Source organism: Sphaeramia orbicularis, chromosome 10, assembly GCF_902148855.1.
Source record: "Sphaeramia orbicularis chromosome 10, fSphaOr1.1, whole genome shotgun sequence".
Classification (NCBI taxonomy): Eukaryota; Metazoa; Chordata; class Actinopteri; order Kurtiformes; family Apogonidae; genus Sphaeramia; species Sphaeramia orbicularis.
In genome coordinates this window covers 52,524,380-52,547,536 of record NC_043966.1, presented here as the reverse complement: position 1 = coordinate 52,547,536, position 23,157 = coordinate 52,524,380, and the positions used below count along the sequence as shown (strand labels likewise).

General features: G+C 36.6%; 1 protein-coding gene across 2 annotated transcripts; it reads left to right on the top strand.

Annotated features, from left to right (window-relative positions):
- The first annotated feature begins 711 nt into the window (after positions 1 to 711).
- On the top strand, positions 712 to 12,554 carry LOC115427360 (uncharacterized). 2 transcript variants are annotated; one of them, XM_030145888.1, is made up of 6 exons: positions 712 to 1,412; positions 4,219 to 4,278; positions 7,798 to 7,929; positions 9,360 to 9,506; positions 10,280 to 10,337; positions 12,053 to 12,554. In XM_030145888.1, exons 1-6 carry the CDS (start codon positions 1,248 to 1,250, stop codon positions 12,163 to 12,165), a joined length of 675 nt encoding a protein of 224 aa, XP_030001748.1. In that variant the 5' UTR covers positions 712 to 1,247; the 3' UTR covers positions 12,166 to 12,554. The 2 variants fall into 2 exon arrangements, with proteins under 2 accessions (XP_030001748.1, XP_030001749.1); XM_030145889.1 differs by having other exon boundaries at positions 12,056 to 12,553.
- Positions 12,555 to 23,157: the final 10,603 nt, after the last annotated feature.

The following is a 23,157-nucleotide window of genomic DNA, read 5'->3' as shown; positions in this document are numbered from 1 at the left end:
GCCTGTTCCTAAATGTTTGGTGCATTTATGGATCCACTGGGATCTGGAGTTGTGTTAATAATAAGGGATGGAATATTGTAGAAATTGTTCTAATTTTAGTTCCAAACTCCAAAATTTTCACAATATTCTGTTACCAAATATTTATGGAACATTGTGTGTAATGTACATGTATAAATAATAAGTCGAGACATAATATTGTTAAAATTGCACTAATTTTTCAAATGAAATTTCTGTTTTTTTCAGGTTCACATCTTTTTTTGTAAAATGTAAATATTTTCATAATGTAATTGGGGTTTTTTTGTACTAAAACAAAAAGAAAAACTTAGAATTTTTAATTATTTATATGTTATTAAGTCATTATTTTACTGGTCTGGCCCGCTGCAGATCAAATTGGGCTAAATATGGAAGTGAACCTAAATGAGTTTGACAGCTGTGTTCTACTGTGACCAGTGCATGTGTAGAATTTACCTGTTTGTCCAGGTTGTACATTTGTATCTCTCTGTTCATTGGTCCAACACCTCGGCAGGGGCGGGATCTAACAGCCTTTGAGTCCAAACTGAGGGACACACCCACCCACCTCCACTAACTGTGAGTCCAAACTGAGGGACACAACCACCCACTTCCACTACCTGTGAGTCCAAACTGAGGGACACACCCACCCATTTCCACTACCTGTGAGCCAACTGAGGGACCTGTGAGTCCAAACTGAGGGACACACCCACCCATTTCCACTACCTGTGAGTCCAAACTGAGGGACACACCTACCCACCTCCATACCTGTGAGTCCAAACTGAGGGACACACCCACCCATTTCCACTACCTGTGAGTCCAAACTGAGGGACACACTTACCCATCTCCATACCTGTGAGTCCAAACTGAGGGACACACCCCTCACCTCCATACCTGCCGCTGCCGGTCAGCAGGTTAATGGATAATAGATAAACCTCGTACTTTAGAAGTCATACCGAAACTAGCCCCAGACTTTCACACCACACTGGATAAACAGTAACCGGGGCTTTTCTAGGATGAATACAACACGGAAGTTTTCAACCACTCGCCGCATATGTGATTTCAACCAATGGAACTCATTAATTTAACACAAATCGTCACCTTTTGTTGCCGGTTTTAAGCTAACACAAGCTAGCTAACATTAGCTAGCTAACATTAGCTCTGGAGCACAAGCGGAAATAAGGAGATCCGGCTGACCCCAGGACCCTAACCCCCCTTTGACCTTTGACCTGCTGGACATGGACCGGTACAGGTATTTCATTTTCAACCAGAGGAGTGTGCTGGTCCTGGGGATCCTGCAGGTAGCCTGTGCGGGAATCTGTGTGGTGTGCGGATGTATGGACGCGGTTTTCCGCAAGAGTACCCCCCTGAGCAGCAGCAGGACCCCAGTGTGGGGAGGGCTGGTAAGAGACAAAAACCCCAAAAACAGAAAGTAAGACACAATAACAACAACAACAACAAAGTAAGGCACAACTAGGGCTGTTAGAAAATATCAGTTCTGCAATATATCGCGATATTTCATTTCACAATACTGTATCGATATAAAAAAGTGCTGTATTGATATTTTTAAGTATTTATTCAAATGCAGATTTTGTGGAGGTTCATTTTTGTTTTTTTGTTTTTCTTTTTTGTTTATATTTTATTTATTATTCTTTAACACTCTTTTATTTAATATTGGGATTGCACTCAAATAATGTTTGAATGTTTGTTCTGAACTAATAGAATATGAACATTTGAACAGGATCTGAAACTGCTTAAATTTAAGCTTAAGTCTGTAAAATATAATTTAAGTTTTAACGCATAGTTTTGGCATTAGATCCTGTTGTGTTCAAATAAAAATGTGTTTAGTATTTGTGCATATTTCCGGTGTAATTCAATTCTTCAAGGAAATAATCATTTAAAAAAAGAAACAAAAATTGCCTTTTTAACAGTATCATAATATATCGTGATTAGGGATGTAACGATTACCAGTTTAAGGATAAACCGCGGTAAAATTGCAGATGGTTAGTATTACCGTTTAAATTCTAACTATCATGATAATCGTGTTTGATTACCGCACTTTTAGGGGAAAAACCTTATGTAAAGATCTGCTTTTATGTCAAATATTTGAGTATAGTTTTGATTTATTACAATTTAAATTTTATATACCTAATATTTGGAACCAATATTCATTTTTAAAGTCTTTGAAAAGGTTCGTTAAGCATCTTTGTGTTACTTATGCAATAAATTATATACATTTTTCAATCAGATTTTATATATTTTTTGTGTGCTTTTTGTCCTTTTGTGTTTTTATAGTAGATTAAAGTGGAAAAAATAATAGACAGATGATATAGATGAAGTTGTGCTGAAAAAAAAAAGATCCCAATCATGGGTTTAGTAAACATTTGTTTATATAGTATATAAAGGCAAAATCAAAAGTACTGAAAAATGGACAAAATATACATTAGCGTATTGCATTCACACAAAAAAATATATTCGGCTCTGTTTTTCCGAATTAACAAGATAATTATCTCATAATTATGGGAAAAAATAAGTTAAAATAAAATTTGGCTCTGTTTTTCTGAATTAACAAGATAATTATCTCGGAAAAACAGAGCCGAATTTCAGTTTTTTCAGAAAACAGTATTATGTTAATTCAGAAAAACAGAGCCGAATTTTATTTTTTGTGTGAATGCGATACACTTCTGTAAAAATAGACTCAGACCACTAAGGGTTAATATTTGAATGTTTCTGCAACAGAAGGTGCATTGTGCCAATTATTTTATTTTATTTTTTTATTTATTTATTTATTTTTATACAACTTGGTTAAATTATTTCAGTGTGTGTATTAGTACTTTTTGAACATTTTGAGCACAATTTCAGCAGTTCTGTGATAGTAATGATAACCGTGATAATTTTGGTCACAATAACTGTTATTATGAAATTTTCATATCGTTACATCCCTAACTAGAAGCACTCAGAGAGCGCAGACCTCCGCCAAGGCAGATCAGTGCCCCCCCCCCCCCACCCCCGATCACCACCAAAATTTCATCATTTCTTCCTCATCGCATTTCCAACAAACCCTGAAAAATTTCATCCAAATCTGTCCATAACTTTTTGAGTTATGTTGCCCACTAACGGACAGACAAACAAACAGACAGACAGACAAACAAACAAACAAACCTTGGCAAAAACATAACCTCCTTGGCGGAGGTAATCATGATATATCGTATCGTGATCCTAGTATTGCGATTTGTATCGTATCGCCAGATTCTTGCTGATACGCAGCCCTAGACACAACAGCAGCCACTTGAACTGAAGCTGGAGATGAAACCTACTAGGATGAACTATGCTCTATTTTTTTTCTTTGGCCACCATTTAGGTCAGTGTTTTGTGTTCTACACAACAGTGGACTGGGATTATTATACCCCCACCCCCATGCAGCCACATCTATACATATCATCTAGGCTACCTGTTGTCATTCCCAGTTTCTTTTTTTTCACACACTCTCAGGACTATGAGACAAACCACACATGAACTGTCTTTAAAGAAACTAATCCACTTGTTCCACCTTCTCATGTACAGTTCAGCTTGCAGCCTCAGCATAAATGTGAATCTCTCCATTCTGTGAATTTCATCTACTATTTTCATCCAGTCCTCCAGCACCGATGGCTCTAGTTGAAGCCATTTTTGAGTGATTGTGTTTTTTTGCTGCAGCACCAAACATTTTTTGGAGGTATTTGTCATTTATTGTCAAATCATCAGGAAGATCTCCTAACAGAAGTGGAAGAGTGGTTTGTTGTAATTTAAAACCCAAAATCTGTTCTATTTTTATTCCAACATCTTTCCAAAAAGTTCTAATTTTCATACAGAACCAAAAATGTGGGTGTGGTTTGCCTCTGTGTCCCCTCCAGCAAGTAGAAGCATTCAGTTTTCTACTACAGTAAACTGTTGTTTTGGTGTTGTAAAGGACCATACTAAATTTTTCCAACAAAATTCTGTCCATTATGCTGAAGAGGAGGTAGAAGGAGCAGATTCACAGATAATGTCCCATTGTTCACATGATATAACAGTATTCAATTCTTTCTCCCATCTGTTTTTAATATAATCTGTTGAATTTCCGTTTCTGGTTTCATTAAATCTGTGGAATTGTATTTGGATCTTATGTGTACCAGCCTGTTGAATATGTCTGCACCAGCCTTTACTGCTTGTCTGTTCTCTTCTTTTTAGATCATGGCTCTTCCAGGTGCTTTGGCGTTATTTGCCTCACAAAGAAAAAACTCAGTAATGGTGAGTGTGTGATGTTTCCTGACCTGTTGTCTTTATATGTGGCTTTTCCGCTGTAATGTTAGTTTGTTCAAGTAGTGCTCTGATTGCAAAATTCTTGGCCAATAAAAATACTGACATTTTTGCCAATTGCCTTTTTTGTTACATGAATATGACATTATTATATGAATATAAAATGTTTCTTTCAGCCCTTCATCACATGTTTTCTACACAGATTCAAACATACACAGTATTGGACATGCCTTGTACCTTTTCATAGAACCTTATACCTAGCAAGGTTATTATCGTTAATGAAAACTAAAGAAATGATGTTAACTAGAATTGAAAAACATTTTAGTTAACTGAAATAAATAAAAACTATAATTAAAAGAAAAAGCAATAACTAGCTGGAACTGTATTGTGTGTTTACAAAACTAACTAAAACAGATAAAAATTATGGATAAAGTTCCCTTTGTGTTTGTTTTTGTCAATGTCGGAAAGCGCTATGAAAGCGATTTATTTCGCTCTAGCAATTTTAGCTAGCAGCACCATACGACACTTGACGGTCTGTCACTTGTGTTCGCTTGTGGTTTCCAGTCGTCTTCTGGTCCCCACTCTACCTGGAAACATGGAGACTAAAGTTGGGAGAAAGCAGCAGAGTCCTGTCTGGGATTTATTTGAATATGATGGCGAAAAAGATAAAAGATATGAAAAAATTAAAACTAAACTAAAACTAAGCATTTAGAAAAAATTCTAAACTGCTAAAAACTATCAAACCTGCTCTAAAAATAAATTAAAACTAACTGAATTAGAAGAGAAAAAAAAGTCAAAACTAAATAAAACTAAACTATAATGAAAAATCCAAAACTATTAGAACCATATACCTAGTATAACACCACAGCTGCCACTGCTATCAGTGAAAAGACATTTTATATGATCGTATGGACTGATACTGTATATCGGTGCATCCCTGCTTTGTTCATATTAATTTATTAGATTCGGATCGCCTTGTGCCAGAGCATTTGAAACAGACTGTCCAAACTGTTATTTGCTGGATCAGATATGTCCACAGATCTTCAACCTCTCTGCAGGGGCGACTTATTGTAATGATGTTGCTCCACTGGTCACACAGTTTGGCATTCTTTGCAGCTTGGCCAGTGCAAAACCCTTCCTGCAATGAGCCAGCAGAACACTTTATTTTGATGACTGTCTGCAGTAGGGATGTAACGATTACTGGTATAACAATAAACTGCAGTAAAATTGCAGATGGAGTCCCAGGAGCAGACCCAGGAGTCTGCTGTTTACACCCAGGAGTCTGGCTCTGCTCCAGGTTTCTGCTGTTAAAGGGAAGTTTTTCCTTCCACTGTCACCAGTCACAAGTGTTTGTTCCTGGAGGATTCTGTTGGGTTTCTGTAAATTGGCTTAGAGTCTGGTTTTGACCAACTCTGTATATAACGTGTCATGAGATAACCTCTACTGTGATCTGGCGCTATATAAATAAAATTTGATTGATTGATTTGATTGGTTTTCCCCTTTAAGTTGCTTTGGAAAAAAGCGTCTGCCAAATGCATAAATGTAAATTACCGTTTAAATTCTAATTGTCATGATAGCCGTGTTTGATTACCACACTTTTAGGGGAAAAAACCCTATGTAGAGATCTGCTTTCATGTCAATATCAGAGTTGAGCCTGATCATTTGGTCAGCAATGGTTATCAGATGACATTCTTTCTAAATAGTTTGGTCTGCAGTCTGTAGTCAACCAGAGGAGCTGACAATCATACACCAGTTCTCTACACACAACTAAAATGGCTTCACCACTTTCCAGTAATCAAGCCTAACTTGCTAAGGTTTCAGCTGTGGTCCTATGTTCCACTGTCCATTTATCATTCCTGCTCATTTGTAGTTTTAAACGTAATTCACACTATAGTTAAGAATAGTTACGCTAAATAAATACTGCTAAATCATAAATGGAGAGCTGTGGATTAGTGATCAGTATTTGCTGAATTTGTTTTTAGCAATTTGGAGACTGATCTCATGAAATCGCAATTCTTATGGCATCTGGTGTGTTATACACTCTTGATCAAAATTTTTAGACCAGTTGAAAAATTGCAAAAATTCACATGTTGCACTGTTGGTTCTTAAAAAGCTTCTAAGTAGAATTTCAAAATGCAAAAAGAAGAAGAAAGAATGAAAGAAAGAAATGGGAGTGAGACAAAAAGAAATTTGAGTAAGCCATTTATTGAAAACAGCAATTAAACTGAAATAGCTGATCAAAAGTTTAAGACTCACAGCCTTTAAAAGCCAAAAGCTGCACAAAAGTGTGGATTCTGTGTCATTTTCTGTCAGGTGTTTACACTGTCCAACAGTGCAAAATGTAAATTCATGCAGTTTTTCAACTGGTCTTAAAATTTTGATCAGGAGTGTACGTACACATTTTCATCCTTTCGTGTCTTATTCAACGCTGTTATATCTCATGTCAATTTATGCCAAGATCTCCAGTTCACATCACCCTAACCCTCAGTATTTGATACACTAACATCTTTTCCCTAAAGTCTGCTCTCCCCAGCATTAAAACTACCACACCTACAACCCGTGGTTCCAAAGGGTCGCATACTAGTCTGATATAATGCTGCGTTTCCACTACATGGTATCGGCTCGACTCGACTCGGCCTTTTTGCGTTTCCATTACGAACAAGGACCTGGAATCTGGTACCTGGTACCTGGTACCTGGTACTAGTTTTTTGGCATCACCTCCGTCGAGGTTCCAGGACTGGGGACCAGATACTAAAAGGTGACGCGTAAACACTGCAGACCACTGATTGGTCAGAGTCGTCTCTGTGACCCGTCCTTTTACAAAAAACAGATGCAGAAGTTGACAGTAAATCTGTCGGTAGGTGAATCCACACGATGACAGTAAACTGTAAAACTACACCATTCAGTCAGGAGATTCAGTCTTTGGTGGCCCACGTAAAAATTCAGCATGAATTTGACAAGACAACACGTAACGAGTGAGTTTAACAGCCACTCTGAGCAGACGACACGGAAGTAACGCACCACATCGCTATGACGACCAGGTACTGTAAAGTCTGTAGTATCCTGTAATGGAAACGGTCTGGAATAGGACCTGGTACCAGAGTCGAGTCGAGCCGGATCCACGTAGTGGAAACGCGGCATAAGACTATTATACATTTGAAAGTTGTGTCAGTTATCTTTGTGAGATAAACAAAGATGCAACTGTTAATCCACATGTCCACCATTATCTAATATAAGACTATTATATCCTGTGTATAACGATGTTCTCATTTCATATATCGGCCGATATATCGGTTATCAGCCAATACATTGGATACCGGCTTTTTTTAGCCCCCAATATCGGTATCGGCATCAGCCCCAGCCCCAGCCCCAAAAATCCCATATGGGTCGGCTGTATGGTGAATATTTTCAAATGAGCTCAACCTCTAATGTATTTCCTTTCCTCCAAATGTCTTTTTTTTCGTTCTTCGTCCTCACTGGGCGGTGACTGTGGTGTGTGCTTGTCCTCAGGTCAGTGTGATGGTGGCGGCTGCAGGACTGTCCTGTGCAGCCTCTGTGTTTGTATCGGCTTATTCCTGTCTGACTCTGACCTACGGCGAGGAGGATGAAGAGGTCTTCCACCACCATGACAGTCCTCAAGTGGTAACTCCACATGTTATAAACCATAACAGCAGTCTTCCAGAGATGAAACTGACGTCCAAAAGTGGCTCTGTCATCTGGCCCAGACCAGTCCACCATGACAGGATTCAAGTCAGGGCCTCACAGCCTCTGCTTCCAGCAGTAGTTTTTCAAATGTATCAGTGCAAACCACTTGAGCAGCCACTAATTATGGGAGCTCTCAGTCTGTGTTATCATTTTAAAAGCATCTCAGCAACTACTTACCAGGTTGCCATGGAAACTTTTTTTTTTTTTAGTGTGGAGAGAACAATTCAGAGAAACCGTTTCTGAGTCATGTATTGATTTATGACTCATCCTCATGAAAACTGATTCACTGGTCACTAGGGCTGTGTATTGGCAAGAATCTGGTGATGCAATACAAATCACAATACTGGGATGACAACACGATATATCATGATCATGTTAAGAAGGCATTTTTTTGTTTCATTTTTTTAAATGATTATTCCTGGAAGAATTGAATTACATCAGAAATCTGCACAAATACGAAACACATTTTTATTTGATCCCAACAGGATCTAATGTTATATCGCAAAACGTTCCTGTGTTCAAACTGAAATTCTGTTTTACAGACATTCCAGTTTCAGATCCTGTTCAAATGTTCAGATTCTATTAGTTCACAACTAACATCAGAACAGTATTTTTGTCCCAACAAAGGAATGAACATCTGCCTCTCAGACAGTAAAAAGTGCTTTTAGGATGATTGAAATAACCATTATTTAATAAAATTGTATTAAATAATAATAAATAAGACATAAACAAAAACAATAATGAACCTCCGCCATATCTGCTTTTGAATAAATACCTAAAAATATTGATTCAGTACTTTTTAATATTGATACAGTATTGTGAAATGAAATATCGCGATATGTTGCAGAACCGATATTTTCTAACACCCCTACTGGTCACACTAGTACAAATATTTTTCCAGATAGGGATTTTCCCTCTCCACTTCCAAAGAAATGTGTCTTCACAACTTTTTTTTTACCAGATACTATATACATATACATACACTTATTGTCTCTTTGTGTTTGCACATGGGCCTGGTCAAGCAGTAACAGATCAAAAAATTTGCTGTTTAAATGGATATACTGTTTCAACTAAATAACTAAAATAACTAAAACTAAACTAAAACTAAGTATTTAGAAAAAAATGAAAACTAATACAAACTAGCAAACCTGCTCTAAAAACGAATTAAAACGAACTGAATTAGAGGAAAAGAAGTCAGAACTAAATAAACTATAATGACAAATCCAAAACTATTAGAACCTTGGTATCAGGATATGAGAGTTTGGTTGTATCACACTAATGGGATGAATTTCCAAGTCAGACAGGTACTAGTTATCTTGGTGTAGTCTGTTTTATTTCTGCAACAGCTGTTGTTGGTCTTTCTGTAGACGTTTGTGCTGCATGGGCTGGTGAAGGGGGCCAATGCCACCATCCTGCTGACCTGCACCACCAGCATGTGTCTGTCCTCTCTGATCATGTTGGTGGGCTGCCGCAGCCTGCCCTGCTGTGGCTGCTACGACTCCAGAACGGGACTGGTAAGGAAGAACACGGCCTTTGGCCTTTGAAGATCACAGACACCTGCCTTACAATTCGTTATGCTCAGCCGAGGGGTTACCGAGACGCAACATGGTGTGAGACTCCCCTCCCCCCATGTCCCTTAACAAACAGGAGCAAGCAAAAAAAATAAATAAATAAATGACCAGCAATCACACAACTGCCATTTGAGATACTTATTTAGATGAAAAGAAAATTAAATCAGGTAGGGAATCAAAGTAACAAACATAACAAACAGAATACTATTCCAAGCTCGCTACGCTGACCTACAAACACAAACCAAGGAAATCTAACTACATCAATCTTATCTATCTTCCTAACAAAAAAAACCAGGAGAAAACTTAAAGAAAAAGATTCCCTCCTTTTTGCATCTGATTATACGAAGCTCTCCAACTAAAATGACAGATGGCTGGTTACAAATGAGGGGGATGGGAAGAGAGGAGTCTCATAGGAGGTAGGGTGATCCTGCTGTGAATTTCCCCGCTCATCACTGAGGAACCAGTCAGCAGCAGCAGCAGTCCAGCACCACACCTGCAGCTCATCCACACTCAACCACTGTCTGTTTGGAGAGAAAGACAGAGAACACACACCCACACACAGAAGAGAACCGAAAAACCACAAAAACACAACAGAATCACAACTGACACGGCACATCACAGAACCAAAACCACTAACCCTGAACACAAGTACTGCATGACTCTGGGTGTAGTTGGTCAGTACAGGTCTTCAAGGGAAAATGCTGTGTTTGTTGCAGGAGACTCTCGTTCCTCAGTGTGACCCCAGGGACACCGAGATGGTGTGCACATGGAGAGGTACGGTGCTTTCCACGTTCCTGTTGTCATGATGTATTGAGTAAAGCAAAATATGTGTTGGATTATAAAGCAATGAGAATTTCATATAGTTCACTTATTCTGTCATATTTGAGTTCTTGTATTGAAGTGTGGGGAAACATATATGAGGAACACAAAGCCATTGTTTTTCTTATAGAAAAGACCAATAAGAATCATGTATAAGGTTAATTTCAGGGAACATACAAATGAGTTGTTTATTAAATCAGGATTGTTTCAGTTTAAAGAGTTAGCTGAATTAGGGACATTGTTGATTGTGTTTAGAGCAAGAAACAGACTTTTGCTGCAAATTTGCAGAGATTATTTGTTGTAGTATCATAGGATAATAATAATAAATAATAATATATCAGTTTTATATAGCACTTTTCTAAGTACTCAAAGATGTTTTACAATAAACAGCCAAGGGACAAACACACATCAAACAGGTAAACAGATACGGAGCTAATACTAAATGGCAATCAAAGAACAAAGACGGAGACAAATACGATGAAAGAAAACACACAAGAGAAGGTAGATGAGAGTGGATGAGGTGGAACAGGCAGGCAGTTCACGAATGACCTGAAGAGGTGGGATTTAAGGATGAAGAACACAGAAGCAGGTTTAATTTGAAACAGCGAAGGGTTCGGACTAATGTAAAGGAAATGTGTAGTTCTGTTGTGGGTGTCAGAATGTGGAATTCTTTGGCGATGGAAGAGAAGAGCTGGACAAATATTTTTCAGTTTAAGAGGTTGTATAAGGAAAGAATAGAGAAGCTTTATAAAAGCATGGAATGAAATAATTTAACTTATGGATGTTGGATTTGTTTTATTTGCATTGACTATCATGTAAATGGTTTTTTACTGTAATAGCTGTAATGGCAACATATCTGATGGAAGCAGATGTTTGAAGAAAGTGGCAGGTATGGAAGTAAATCTGTCTCATCAGATTTTGAATTATAAAAGCCACTGAATTTGTAGCACTGAATTTTTTTGCACTGAAATTAAGTATCTGAATTTTTTCAGCGTCACATGACCAACCTAACATAACTGGATTGACTGACTGTCGGTTCGACTTGAGACAGAATCATTGCGTATCCTTGGTGTCCAGCATGTGTGATCGGAATTTTTTACGTCTGAATTTTTTTATTCTAAATTTATGAACATAGTAAAATTGAGAGACAAAAAATTCAGATACTTAATTTCAGTGCAAAAAAATTCAGATACTTAAGTTCAGTGAAAAAAAAAAATTCAGAAACTTAATTTCGGGGGGGGGGGAATCAGATACTTAATTTCTGTGCAAAAAAAAAAAAAATTCAGGTACTTAATTTCGGGGGGGGGGGATCAGATACTTAATTTCTGTGCAAAAAAAAAAAAAATTCAGATACTTAATTTCGGGGGGGGGGGGAATCAGATACTTAATTTCTGTGCAAAAAAAAAAAAATTCAGATACTTAATTTCGGGGGGGGGGGGGGGGGGGATCAGATACTTAATTTCAGTGCAAAAAAATTCAGTGCTAGAAATTCAGTGGCTTTTATAATTCAAAACCTGATGAGACAGATTTCCTTCCATAGGCAGGTATTATAAGTTTTCTTCATCCTACTCCTTTCCAATCATTTAGATTGGAATGAATGAATAAATGAAATGAAAAATGAAATGTTTACATATGTAGCCCTGCAATGTACTTATTGTCTGTTTTTCAAGCAGGAGGTGATGACAAACTCTTCAACTCTCCCATCCACCTGGACAGCACTGAAAAAGAGGAGGGGCCGTCCAAGCCCCCCCCGTACAGCAGACTGACCTCAGAGCAGACCTGACTGTGCTCAGACAACACAGGAGAGTTTAAATGATTACATGTAATTAAGACTGAGTCACTACTGAGGCTGACTGTGCAACAGTCTGGATGGAAGAAGGGGAAAGCTATAAAGAAATTCCTTTATTCAGTTGGAACGAGCACTTTGGACTGTGGACCTCAGTAAAAAACCGGACGTAAACCTTGCCACAGTTGGATACCTGTATGTGTGAGGGACTGTGACTGAAATGCCTGCTTTGTTTTATGTAATGTGCAAGTGAGTAATGCTCTTCATTCATAAATCTAAACAGCCTTTTGCATCTATTTAATTAATAAAACCTGACTGATTAGTAATTCTGTCACGTGATTCTCTAAATCATGGGTTCTCAATTTTTTTTTTTTTCCAACTTCATTGAAAACATTTGAGTGTACATTACAAACATTTAAACAAACAAGATGTCAAAAGGGAAAAACTATTTAAACATATGAGTTTAAGAAAATAATGCACACAAAATATAGTATACAAATAATAGTATAAAAAAAGTAAATGAATAAATAAAAATAACAAATCTGACAAATGTAAATAAACATGTACAACAGAGTTCAGTCAGTATTAAAGAATTGTTTATAAGTAGCCAAGGTGTTAGAGCTTTTTTTTTTTTATCAGTAAATTCTAAAGATTTAATATAATTATCAAATTCCAATAGGAAGATTTTAAAATTTTGGTGTGTTTTAGTATATTTGTTTATATGAAATTTTCCAAATAATATGAATAAATTTACAATAAATTCTAAATTGTTAATATCATGTTTAAAATATGTAATTACATTTTGGGATGTTATATTTATTTTCAGGGGTTCTCAAACGTGTCCCACCAAAGGTTCCAATCCAACTCGTAGGATGAATTTGTGAAATGCAAAAGTTCCACAGTCCAGGCTGTGGAACTCATTTTAGTGTCGGTTCCACATACAGACCAACATGATCTACAGTCAGATAATAACAGCAGAAGAACCCACAAAAAAGAATGACTGCAGATTTTCTTTTTGGTCTGATGTGGAAAAAAAAAAATTACATTATGCCTATAAATAATGACAATTGGGTCAAGTCACGCACCAATTAACTTTGAATCAAAAAATTAGAATTGCGATAATGATTTCAAACTTTTTGTCATTCAATAGTATCACATCTTAAGTTTCCAAATCCATTAAAAATTTTGGTCAAAAACGGATTTTCAAGAAAATTACTGAAATTTTTATACAAACTGAATTCAGTCCCTTAGAGAGTTCTCTGAGAATGGATAATAACATAACTTATCATTGCTATAATTTGAAATCTCAATCATATATTTCTATTTTCAGTATAGTTTTATGGCCCTTTTATACATCCTTTTATCGTTATAAAAATCATTTTGTCTGAAAAATTGATGTGAATTGCTTTTTTGAGCATTTTAATATCAGATGGTGCCTGTTTCAAATTTTTTGTTTTTGTTTTAGTGCAAAAAATAATATTAAATTATGAAAATATTTGCATTTACAAACTCTCCTGTAACAATAAAATGTGACTAACCTGAACAAATGTGCCCAACCTGAAATGTCTGTATTAAATTCAGTCCAGTTTGAACTCTTTTCTTCCTGTTCCTCAGTGTTTAGTGTCTTTGTAGATCTGATCCAGAATGCACATGGACTAATGAGAAGTTTAGCTATAATATGGTTAAAATTGCACTTATTTTACTTAACAAATTTCAATTTTTTCAGGTTATTTACATTTTTTTGTTTGGATAGTTTATAAAAGTAAGTACTTTGATAATTTAATGGGGGTTTTTTGCACTTAAACCAAGACAAAAATTGTCAGTTGTCATTATGTATAGGTTATTATAGTATTATTTTATTGGTCCGGCCCACTGCAGATCAAATCAGGCTGAATGTGGAACCTGAAAGAACAGGAGTTTGACAGCCCTGCTCTACACACTATATAAAGTCTGATTATTTCTACTATAGGTGTAGGACTGTATTTTACAGGTTCTTAACCTGACTTCAAACCTATGTCAAAATGATAGACACATAATACCCATTATATACTTGATGCTGTATGCTGTACACAAGAATAATTTTACTCCAATTGCATTTGGAGACTGACACAGTCCAAATAAGCCCATACATCAGGGCTGTCAAACTCATGTTAGTTCAGTTCCACATTCAGCTAAATTTGATCTGCAGTGGGCCCAACCAGTAAAATAATAACAGAATAATATAGAAATAATGTCAACTCCAAACTATTCTCATGTTTTAGAGTGAAAAAAGTAAAATTAAACAATGAAAATGTTTACATCTGCAAACTATCCTTTCAAACAATGTGAATAACATGAACAAACTGAAAAAATAAGGGTAATTTTAACACTATTCTGCCTCTGTTTATCATTTACACGTTCATTATAACTTACAGATCACAGTGGATCTACAAACACATAAAACATTTAATAACAGGCAGAATATTGGTAAAATTGTACTTACTTCTCTTACAACATTTCAGGTTGTTCATATTTGTTCAGGTAATTCACATTTTTTGTGAAATTATACTTTGTTTTAGTGTAAATACATGAAAATATTTACATTTACAAAGACAAACATGTGGAGTTGTGAGTATTTCTATGTTATTCTGATAGTATTTGACTGGTCTGACCAGCTGGAGATTGAATTGGTCTGAATGTGGAACCTGAACTAAAAGGAGTGTTAATATTTTAGTGTAATTTTTGCATTTTACGCATTCATCCACAGGGCCGGACTGGACCCTTTGGCGGGCTGGATTTGGCCCCTGGGCCGCATGTTTGACACCTGTGCTATACATGTACAGGTCCAATTAAGATTTGGCTATGTTCGTGTGCTCATTTGAGGACAAGTACTGATGTTTTATAGCTCCTTTTTTAAGCTAACAATAAAATGTAACTATCACATTGAAGAGGAACTGAAGGCAGGTTTAGGCCCGTCTCCACCAAAAGCCCAGGAACTTATTTGGGTAAAAGAATTCCTGGTAATTACATTTCCATCGCACCCCAAAGTTCAGGGTAGTTTATTTAAATCAGGTTGGTGATGCATGAGGGAGCAGTAACAGAAGCTGTAGTCCAGTTCATGTCCATGCACAAACTCAGCTCTAGTTCAATAAAATGACACAGTACTGTCGGTGGACGGGTTGGGTTTAATGTTGTACTGGTTGTTGAATCACTTAACTTCATTTCAAATGTATTCCAGATGGATTAACCATCATTACTATCCTTCATTTCTATTTCAAAATGGTAGAACATGTATTTTCAACATCTCATTCTTTAAACTCAATCATATTTAGTGTGATGGATGGTTCTGTTTCATTTCTATTGTTTTACAGATATAGTCCAGGTTCAGCCTAAAGCGGGGGTGTCAGACTCATTTTAGTTCAGTTCCACGTTCAGCCTAATATGATCTAAAGTGAGTGAAAAAAGTAAATTCCGTAATGAAAATGTTTACATCTACAAATTGTACTTGAACATAACATGAACAAATATGAACCTGAAAATTTGTTAGTAAAATAACTGCAATGTTAACAATATTACGCCTCAGTTTATCATTTATACATCTGAATCACAACTTACAGATCACAGTGGATCTACAAATACACAAAATATTAAAGAACAAGGAGAATATTCTTAAAATTCCACATACTTCTCTTAAGACATTTCAGATATTCTCATTTTTTGTAAAAGACTAGTCTGTAAATGTAAATATTTTTGTGTAATTTTACTTTTTTTTTTACACTAAAACAGAGACAAATTTACAGTTTTCATTATTTACAGGTTGTTGTGATAGTAATTAACTGGTCTGATCCACTTTAGACTGAAATGACCTAAAATGATTTGAACATCATCCTTGATTTTCTATCTTGATCTTCAATGTAATTTTTACATTTCACAAATTCATCCCAGGGCCAGATTGGACCCGTTGGTGGGTCGGATTTGGCCCCCGGGCCGCATGTTTGACAACTGTGACCTAAAGTCGGACACATTTACTCAAATGCCTGCATTTAATTCAACTGCATATTACTGATAGAAGTACTTATACTCATATTTTGATGCCTTGTAAATGAACAGACAGTATTAGGTTAGAAATTTTTTTTATAAAAAAAATTGAAACAAAATGCGCAAAAAAACCCAAGGTGCCTTGAGATTAAAAGGGAAATAAACATGTGTGAAAGGTTCAGGCTTCTGGACCAGTGTGTGGACCAGCTGGACCAGGACCAGGGTCTGGAACTCCATGGTCCCGCTCCTTTTTTCACTTTCCTACAGGAAAAGTGATAAAAATGCGTAAATGAATAACAGAACACATGATGACAGATTCCTACCAGTGTGATGTCAGATGTCTGACCTGGGCCGTTGTAAACAGCAGTAGACGATGGACCAGGACACAAACGAGCCAGGGTTTGGAAACAGAGGGGAGTCCGTCTGGTCCATTTCAGGTGGAAATCACAAACATACAGAATAAATCAGTGTTCAGCTCACAGCGACAGCACGAATCCATCCAGTTCAGGTTTAGGTTTAGTGTCCGACTGTTGACCAGGTCACATTGACTCAGTACTCCAGTAGTTTATGACAGGCTGATGTGTCAAAGTCAGTCATTAGAAGTGTGCATTGCCTTTAAAGCTCTACCGTCTGATGTGGCATTTTTACACTTTTCTTTTGTCATCTTAAAATGCTCCTAATAAGTGTGTGTCAAACTAAAATGTAAAAGAAATTCACCAGGTATTGAAACTCAAAAATGTTTAATTTTCATATATTTCTAATAAAAGTCTGACCAATCATTTTAGTCGGTCCGAATGAAATAATTGGCCGAACCTGACTGAGCCTCCTGTCAATCATCCATTACGGCCGTCCAGCATCCGATCCATTATCTCCGTCTCACATCCGATATGTGTTCCTCTGAATCTGACGCTTCACTGGCGCTGCTTCTCCTGTCACTGACCACAGTCTACTGACCACTGACCACAGTCTACTGACCACTGACCACAGTCTACTGACCACTGACCACAGTCTACTGTCTAGGATGTGTTTGGATAGAACTGACATGCACATGTGGAAGGAAAAAACGGATTTATGAACAGAAACGACAACTGAGGGGAACAAACGGGAGTCTGATGAATGAAGGATGGAGATAAAAGTCCAGAAGTCAGCTGTACTGGACTGAACAGGTCTGCATAAAGCTCAGCTTTTCTGACGGTGGGACTCATACAGGTACATGTACATGGTGTCACACATGTAAGATGATGTAGGATGATAACTGTATGGACTATGAAACTTCAAATGTACACGGAAAATTTGCGGAGGCCGCGCGTTCACAGTGCGCGCGCCCATCCCCTGGGACTGCAGTGAAGACCCTGACCCAGTACTGCACAGACCAGGTCTACTGATGGAACAGGTCTACTGATGGACCAGGTCTACTGATGGAACAGGTCTACTGATGGAACAGGAGCCGTGGGCCCGCGGCAGGTGGATGATGCATCTGATTACTGAGGGAGGGGTCCGCGGACACGCCATAACGGACCGGACCTCCGCCTCTGCTTCCTCCTCCGTTTCCATCACGCATCAGGTGAAAGGAGGAGAGAGGAGGAGGAGCCTCAGAGCTCAGGCAGAGGGAAGGGGGCGGGGCTTTGGAGGGAGGCGGGATGTTCATGTTCAAACTTTTACTAAGTGCTGTGAGACATGACACATCGGTAGGTAGAGCTTTAACTTTTTAGTTTATTTCTAAATGACAAACCTTAAAAATATCACAAACTTTATTTTTGGGAGAGGCATCGAGTTGTATTAATAAAAGGTCATTTTCTTGGAACAGATTAAGTCATTTATTCAGTGCTTTTGGATGTGTGGACCAAAAGGAGACCGCAATGTTTAATCAATACTAGCAACACAAATGATGTTCCTGTAGATGGAAAGAGTACCAGTGGGTGTGAACAGCTGCAGAAAACACTAACTGAAATAATATATGGTTAATTATTTTATAGAACCTCGTTACAGATCGCAGATCCTAAACAGAGACAACTCCACTTTTGGAAATGTTCAGTTTATTATGAGGTTAAACATGACAAATCTGTTTCTGGCATTTCCCTTTTGTCATGTGAAGATAAATGAACGATTTTTATAATTTGACACCGTCTGACAGATACAGAAGCTTTTGTCGTCCACGGCTGCATTTAACAAAAGTAAGGCGGAGGATGGTGTACCTTGGTGGGTGGATAAGGAGGGGTGTTTTCTGTTCATTTATCAAAAACAAAAGGACACTTGAACAGAAGAAAGCAGCAGCAGCCAAATATGGAACAATAAAATGCCCACAGAGGATGTCTTCCACGCCCCAGTGCTGTCGCTGTGCTTGTGTGGTTCCTGTCTCAGTGCAGAGCAGCGAGTCCTGAGAGAAGGCCGTTTGGTTTCACTGATAAGTCTGCATCCATATTTGTGTCCATATTGTACAGCTACACCTGTGGACGAGGAGTGGAGGAGCCACAGGACCAGCTGTGGCCACGACGACCAACACTGAGCAGGGAAATCAGCTGTTATTCTACAATGGTGACATGCTCAATATTACATCACAAGCACATACAGAAGAGTAGTTAGTGAGTATAGGCATCTGTTTACACGGAGAGAGCCTTTATAGACTACTGAGAGGTATGTGGTTTGACTGTTCGAGTTACTGGATAGTCTACGGAGCACTGCATTCTTGTTGACCAACCTGGTTATTTTTTTGCATATTGTCCACATACAAATACAAAGGAATCAACTCAACACAGACCGTTCATAAAATAATCCAGGGCTGTCAAACTCATTTTGGTTCAGTTCCATATTTAGCCCAGTTTGATCTCAAGTGGGCCAGACCTGTAAAATAATGACTTAATAACCTATAAATAATGACAAATCCAAGTTTTTCTTTTTGTTTTAGTACAAAAAAAACCAAACAATTAAATTATGAAAATATTTACATTTTATAAAAAAAAGATGTGAATAACTTCAAAAAACTGAAATTTCATTTGAAAAATTAGTGCAATTTTAACAATATTCTGCCTTATTATTTCTACATGTACATTTACACACAGTGTTACACAAACATTTGGTAACAGGCAGAATATTGTGAAAATTTTGGAGTTTGGAACTAAAATTTGAACAATTTCTCCAATATTCCATCTGTTATTCTGAACACAACTGCAGATCCCAGTGGATCCATAAATGCACCAAACATTTAGGAACAGGCAGAATATTGTTCAAACTGCACATTTTGGGTTGTTCATCTTTGTTTTTATTTATGTATTTATTTGCATTTTATTGTGAAAGAATAGCTTTGTAAATGTAAATATTTTTACAGTGTGATGTGATTTTTTTCACTTCAATTTTTTCCATATTTTTCACAAAGAAAATGTGTCATTGTCATTATTTCTGGGTTATTGTGTTGTTCTTTTGACTGTAGATCACATTGGTCTGTATGTGGAACCTGAACCAAAAGGATTTGGACAACCTGGACTGTTCAGGTTCAGTTTTGCACTTTCATCCTGCAGGGCCGGAATGGAACCTTTGGCGGGGGGGCCAGATTTGGCCCCCGGGACGCATGTTTGACACCTGTGAAATAACCGATAATCCCCCCCAAATTCCCTTTGCATCCTTTATCAACTTAGCAGGATGTTCACTAGGGGGGTTAGAAAATACCGGTTCTGCAATATATCACGATATTTCATTTCACAATACTGTATCGATATTAAAAAGTACTGTATCGATATTTTTAGATATTTATTCAAATGCAGATTTTGTGGAGGTTCATTTTTGTTTTTCGTTTTTTGTTTACATTTTACTTATTATTCTTTAACACTCTTATTAAATAATGTTCGTTCCTTTGTTGGGATTGAACTCAAATACTGTTCTGATGTTCTGAACTAATAGAATCTGAACATTTGAACAGGATCTGAAACTGTAACGTCTGTAAAACAGAATTTCAGTTTGAACACAGGAACATTTTGTGATAGAGCATTAGATCCTGTTCTGATCAAATAAAAATGGGTTTAGTATTTGTGCAGATTTCTGGTTTAATTCAATTCAAGGAAATAATCATTAAAAAAAAAAAAAAAAGAAACAAACAAAAAATTGACTTTTTAACAGTATCTTGATATATCGTGATACCTTTAAAAAGTCAGTTTTTATCATGATATATCATATCGTGATCCTGGTATTGTGATTTGTATCATATTGCCTGATTCTTGCAGATCCACAGCCCTACATCTGACTCAGACCTGTGTAGACCAGTCCAGTGCCCTTAGACTAGAACTGAAATCACTTGGATTAAACTTACAGCTCTATGCAAACTAATGATCATTTTAGAAAAAGGAAAAAAGGAAAGGAAGGATATAATGTACAGATTTAAGTGACATCCATTTTTATATAGTATGCAAAGGGGTTCATCCTGTTTTGGTCGTACATTTCATTAGGCTTCCATCAACTGCAACAGTATCTTATGAACCACCCCACACACACACACACACGCACACACACACGCACAAAAACAACTATGTAAAAAAATAATTATTTCCAATTAAAGTATTTGAAGTAGAAATAAGATTCCTTCAGAGAAATGGAGTTTGTGAGTTCTGATCCAAAATACCTGGGTTCACAACTAATCCCTTGTTTTATGCTTCTGTTCTTAGGCCTTAGTGTTTTGTATCGTAGCCCTTCTTTTTCCTCTTCCTGTAATAATGATGTTGTTTTTAATAGTTCTTAAATGTGTGTCGTAACCCTGACCCCAACTCAACTCCACTGTGATTTGAGGTCAAACAGCTAGTGTTAACTTTAGTTCCATTTAGTGTTAGCTGGTCAGTAGTGGAGCTGTCGTAGTAGGATGTCTGTTTGGATTTAAGCCACAGAAACTTTATTTACCTTTCCAAAGAATGTATTTATGTATACGTTTTTCTTCTTCCTACTTCTGAATAGGGATGTAACGATTACCGGTATCACGATAAACCACGGTAAAATTGCAGATGGTTAGTATTACCGTTTAAATTCTAATTCTCATGATAACTGTGTTTGATTACCGCACTTTTCAGGAGAAAACACCTATGTAAAGATCTGCTTTTATGTCAAATATTTGAGTATAGTTTTAATTTATTACAGTTTTAATTTTATATACCTAATATTTGTAACTAATATTCACTTTTAAAGTCTTTGAAAAGCTTCATTAAGCCTCTGTGTGTTATTTATGCAGTAAAGTATATACATTTTTCAAATCTGATTTTTGTTTTGTGTGTGTGTGTTTTCTGGCCTTTTATGTTGATACAGTAGGTTAAAGTGAAAAAAAAAATAATAGACAGATGATATAAAATGAAGTTGTGCTGAAAAAAACAGATCCCAAACATGGGTATAGTAAACATTTGTTTAAATAGTATAGAAAGGCAAAATCAAAAGGACTGAAAAACGGACAAAATAGGCTCAGACCACTAAGGGTTAATATTTGAATGTTTCTGACACAGAAGGGACATTGTACCTATTATTTTATTTGTTTTTTTTTTGTTTGTTTGTTTTTTCAAAATACAACTTGGTTAAATTATTTCAGTGTGTGTATCAGTACTTTTTGAACATTTTGAGCACAATTTCAACAATACCGCAATAATGATGATAACCGTGATAATTTTGGTCACAATAACTGTGATCTGAAATTTTCATATCAATACATCCCTACTTCTGAACTTACAAGGGAGGTCTGAGCAGAATACACATTGCTAAAAGCAACTGCATCTCGCTGTATTTGCTAAGAAAAAAACACTTTGAATGAGCTGATCACATCTAAATCAGTTTCAGTTAGAAATATACACTTACAGTATACAGTATTAACATAAAGATGCTTTTCAACCTAAGTTTCCACTGAGTGATAATTTTTGCTGCTTTACATGCTAAGAAATACCCTCAGTAAATTTGGGGTAGACTGTTAACTAACAGGGGTGTTAGAAAATATCAGTTCTGCAATATATCGCAATATTTCATTTCACAATACTGTATCGATATTAAAAAGTGCTGTATCGATACTTTTAGGTATTTATTCAAATGCAGATATGGCGGAGGTTCATTTTTGTTTTTTGTTTTTCTTTATTGTTTATATCTTATTTATTATTTAACACTGTTTTATTAAATAATGGTTATTTGAATCATCCTAAAAGCACTTTTTACTGTCTGAGAGGCAGATGGGAGTTCCTTTGTTGGGACAAAAATACTGTTCTGATGTTAGTTCTGAACTAATAGAATCTGAACATTTGAACAGGATCTGAAACTGGAATGTCTGTAAAACAGAATTTCAGTTTGAACACAGGAATGTTTTGTGATATAACATTAGATCCTGTTCTGATCAAATAAAAATGTGTTTAGTATTTGTGCAGATTTCTGGTGTAATTCAATTCTTCAAGGAAATAATCATAAAAAAAAGAAACAAACAAAAAATTGCCTTTTTAATAGTGTCGTGATATATTGTGATGTATCGTATTGTGATCCCAGTATTGTGATTTATATCATCAGATTCTTGCCGATACACAGCCCTAGTCCTCTGGTGCAGTTTTAGGACTAAACCTACATTTGAACTGAAAGCTCGGGGGTGCAGGATCTGGCTGAACATGTTCATTGAACAGACACAGATCAGTGATGTTGGACCAGAGTTTGGCTGTTTGTTGGGGGCTGTAGAAGCCAATAATGTAATAACAACTGATAACGTAATAACAGCCGATGACGTAATAAATTTGCCATTTTTAAAATGTAATAGACCAATAATGTAATAAAAGTCCTGAGCCGATAACGTAATAGCTTTTGGCCAATAACGTTATAACTTATTACATTATTGGCTCAGTTATTACATTTGCAAAGAATTTTTTTTACCAGACCAATAATGTAATAACTAGCCAATAAGTTATAACGTTATTGGCCAAAAGCTATTACATTATCGGTTCAGGACTTTTATTACATTGTTGGCCAGATATTATGTTATTG